The 4,624-nt window shown below is 28.3% G+C and overlaps 1 protein-coding gene across 2 annotated transcripts in view; it reads left to right on the forward strand.

Annotated features, from left to right (window-relative positions):
• Positions 1-4,034, forward strand: part of LOC106787161 (centrin-2-like) — a 47,472-nt gene extending 43,438 nt beyond the window's left edge. For both annotated transcript variants that reach the window (XM_014749279.1, XM_014749280.1), the window contains exons 6-7: positions 696-752; positions 1,453-4,034. In XM_014749279.1, coding sequence (XP_014604765.1) covers positions 696-752; positions 1,453-1,535 — 140 coding nt within the window. In that variant the 3' untranslated portion in view covers positions 1,536-4,034. The remainder of the gene's footprint in view (positions 1-695; positions 753-1,452) is intronic.
• Positions 4,035-4,624: the final 590 nt, after the last annotated feature.

Below are 4,624 nucleotides of genomic sequence, written 5' to 3' on the forward strand. Positions count from 1 at the left end.
ATAGAGACGAAACGTTCAACGGATAAATATTGTGTTCATCTTAATTAAACCCGTCCAAAAAAACAACTTCCCTAAGAGTAAACTTAGTAATTATATTAAATGTAATGTTTTATTCCAGTCGAGAGATTAATAATAAGATTCATAATTGATTTGTTAATAATAACTCGTGACAGCAGATGATGAATAAGTTTAGCGATTAACTGGTTCCATTAAACAACATCATATGTGTAACGTTACGGGAATCACTTTATCGTGGGTGAATTAGCGTAAGCTGAGTATGACGGGTCGACAATTTTAATTAGTGAAATATGATTTTTGCTTTCCCTATTGAATGACATAGCGTCCGGTGTTATATTATACCTTCAACCCTGTGCATTGTCACATCACTTTCCAATTACGACAATTAATCGGCATGAAATCGTGCCACCGACAAAATGCATGCTCGTTATTAACAACTTTTCAGAATCGAACCCTTCTCTCTCTCTCTCTCTTTTTATTTTTTTTTTTATAAACGAGTTAACTGATTTTTTACAGCCATACAAATTTCGAATAAACGTACGAGTATTTTGTATATATATATATATCGTACAAATTATAATCACTTTTATACCTAAAAGAAAAATCTACAAAATATTGTATAATTAATTCATTTGATTTGCATTTGTTTTATTTTTTTTTTCTTTCTTTCTTTTCAGTCGAAGATATGATCAAGGAGGTTGACGTCGACGGGGATGGTCGGATAGATTTCTATGGTAAATTTTTTATACCTATTTTTCTTTTTTTCTTCTTCTTCTTCTTCTTCTTCCCCCATTTTGCAATAGCACGTTCACTTTGTAATGCACTCGTGTGAAAAAATAAGAGAAAGAAAAGAAAGAATATATATGGTTTTTTATATATATATATATATATATATATAAAAAAAGAGCTTCGATTTTCCGATGCCCTTTTCCCTTCAAATAAGACCCTATCGTCGTGAATAATACTCTTGACGATGATAAATCCAATATATTTTACAAAAGAGCTTGTGTGAACGATCTTTCTATTCTTGAAGAACCGATTTTCCATGAATACAAAAATGTAGATATAAATGACTTAAGGTGGTGATAAAAAGAAACAAAACATTTCAAATGATATTTTCATTTTTGAATTTCGACGATTAGATCGAACGAGTTTATTTCTCAATTTAATATCATTTTTATATTTATATATTCATATTGTGATTAATATGTATCATATATTATATATTATATTTATTATTAATTTATACAAATAATTATATAAATATTTGTTTTTTTATCATTATCTTAAAATATTTAACTCTCCCCAAACAAATCCAAATATAATTGCTATAATATACTTAGAAAATTACTTTATTACTTAATTACTCTTTATTCTAGATGAATAATAATATTCTTATTTAAAATAAATTTGGTATATATATATATATTTCAGAATTCGTACATGCTCTTGGTGAACCTGGCATTGACGAGGACGAAGAGGAAGAAGAAGAAGAGGAATCACAATCTCCAACATAACGAGTATTAATTGCAACACGATTGATCAGGATGATGGTTGATCTTTATAAGAAAAAAAACCACAAAAAAAAAAAGAAAAGAAAACGTATCACAAATCGTTCCCATATTAACGATTTTTCTCTTCTATCTTATTTTCTATTTATATCTGTCTCTTTAACTATTTCTCACACTATCACGCTCTCTCTTTCTCTCTCTTCTACTTTTTCCAATGACTTCTATACTAATGACAAAATTAATGTTATCCAATTAAAAAAAACAAAAAAGTTTGCTAAATTTCGAACCCGTAGAAAACGCGTGACCCATCGTTAGTTTTTTTTCTATTATTTTTTTTAGTTTTCAATTTCGCACCGCAAATAAAATTAATGAATTATTATTCATTTGTAAATATTCTCTTTTAATTCTCGATGGGCTTTAATCTCTCATATTCAATTTCGTGTTTTGTCGTCGCGCGATTTGATGAGAACGAAAAGAAGAAAAATTATATCAAAAGTGCTAAAGAATAAAAAAATCAAAATCAAAAAAACAAACTATACTATAGGGAATTTAAAATTCTTCTATGTGATTCAAATGAAAACGTGTTCTCTGATTAACACGAATGAGAAGAAATGTCGAATAGTAGTTAATAACAATTACTATTATTATTATTATGAAAAGAAAATAAGAAAAGTATCGGCAATTTTCATCGGATTCGTTTAAATACTTTTAAACAAATAATTGCGTGTGTATGTAAGCGAGTTTATTAAACATTTACGTAAATTTCGAATAGAAACTCTGATGTGAGAGTGAAATTCTTTTGGCACTTTTCAACGCACTGTGAGAGAACAAGAAAAAAAAAAGAAAAAGAAAATTATAAAAAATATAATGAAAATATTTGCATTTTATTCTCGAAGAAAAAAAAACTAATGTGATTGTGTCAAGTAGCTGTAATAGATTTTAAGCTATCTCTAGGTTTAATGTATTATCTCGTGCACGCGCATGAACAGAAACACAAATAATTACACACTCACACGTATGCACAAAACATGCGAGAGAACATACAAATACACACTGCTTTTGGAATTTTTATTCGATTTCGAACGCAAATAGAAAAACAAGAACAAAAAAAAAATACGCGAATCCGTGAATCCAAAAACTAATAAAAAATATATATATATAAAAAAAAAAAAAAGCAAAACAATTCGTAATCTCGTTGTTGTGAAATTTCGATACGTAAATGAAACAAAAAAAAAAAGAAAAAAATAAAAAAAAATAAAAGAAAAGAGATAGAAAAAAAAACATAGAAAAAAATAACGAGTTCAATGTTTGGCCAATTAATAACATCTCTTTTTAAATATCGTCTCTCTTCGGGAATGAAAAATAAATTCCAATCTTTTTAATTAGATAAGCCGATCGATGTAAATTCGATATTACGATGATACATGCTCGATTAAAGAGCATAATAAACAAAAATGAAATCCTTCGATCTTTGCACTTTAATTCTCTCTATCGACAAAAGTTATATTAAATATATAACAATGAAAATATAAATAAATAAATAAAATAAAAAAAAAAAATGATTACACACTGCACTAATTAAAGATATGATTTAAAGTATAAATGGATCTTTAAAACAAACTAGAAGACAAAATATTTCTCGCAAACGATACACGACGATTATATGAAAAGAAATAAATAAATCTTATTCATTTGAAAATCATCATCATCATCATCATTATCATCAATCATCATCGAATCTATCTGGATTATTAGCTTTTGTGAAATCACATACATACAGCTTCGTTTAAATAATGAGGTATGTCGATATACGATGTTTGTTAATTACAAATTTATTCAAACACGATAAATAAAAGTCGCATGCTATTGCTAAAAATTAATCGAACAAATTAATAAATTAATAAGGTAACACAAACTCTTGGTCACGATTGATTTTGTTTCTTCTTCTTTTTCTTTTTCTTTCTTTCTCGTTACTTACCTACTATGTATTTAAGAGAGAAACAAAAAAATAATTCATTACAAGAGGAAAATATTTGTCGGAGGGTAACCTAATCGGTTAATGGTGGCAATCGTCGAATCATCCCCGTCAAATTTTCTTTAAACATTCGTTTTTATTAGCGATAAATAAACTTACATATCTTTACAGTAACAATGACCTCTCGTAATTCTCGGAAAATATAATTAATATCTATTCGTAAGGATTTTTTTTTATATAGATCCAAAATTTCCCTTTCATCTTGCACACAACCACCCCGTATCTTTTTCTTCTTCATATTCTTCTTCTTCTCCTCCCAACTATTTCTCTTACTTTTTACTTTTCTTTTCATTCGTTCATCCTTCTTCCATCATTTATTTCGAATCCTTTAACCCTTCCCTTCACGTTATACTTTTCGAATCTGACATTTTTCTTTGACCACCCACCCAATTTTTCTTCTCAATCGTTCCCCACACAATAGTAGTCTCTCATTCGCGAAGCAGAGACGAAACGAATTCTTGAGAAAAAAAATCAACGCCCGACAGGAAAGACTTGGTTCCGACAAGATGGACAATTCGCAATTTCTTCTTCTCGTTTTGTTTTTTTTGTTTGTTTCTTTGTTTTCTATCTTTTTTTTTTCTTTGAAAGAGTTGCGTGCGTTTTACATGCGAGCTATAATGCGAGATTTACGAGTTCTCTAATAACAGCGAAACATACAATTATATTATATATTAGCCGTATCGCGAATAATTTTCTTATTTTTCTTTTTTTTTTCCTTTTCTTCTCACAATCTCATACGTAAAAGAAAATTTACGACGATGATATTTATAATGCATATTACGATTTTTTTCTTTTTTTTTTCTCTCTTCCGACCATTCGTAGATTCGAGTTTCTTCCTTTTCCTTTTCTTTTTCTTTTTCCTTTTCTTTTTCCTTTTCTTTTTCCTTTTTTCTAATATCGCAGCAATCACTTTTATCGAAGATTATTTTCTTTTTATTCGTCGCAATAAACTATCGTCATTTTTCAATTTAATTTTCACAAAATGCAGGACGGAAAAATGCTTGCCGATCTTTTTTCTTTCTTTCTTTCTCTCTCTCTCTCTCTCTCTTTCGTTTTATCT

The sequence above is a fragment of the Polistes canadensis genome, unplaced genomic scaffold (assembly GCF_001313835.1).
Source record: "Polistes canadensis isolate GaletaPanama2010 unplaced genomic scaffold, ASM131383v1 scaffold_94, whole genome shotgun sequence".
Taxonomy (NCBI): domain Eukaryota; kingdom Metazoa; phylum Arthropoda; class Insecta; order Hymenoptera; family Vespidae; genus Polistes; species Polistes canadensis.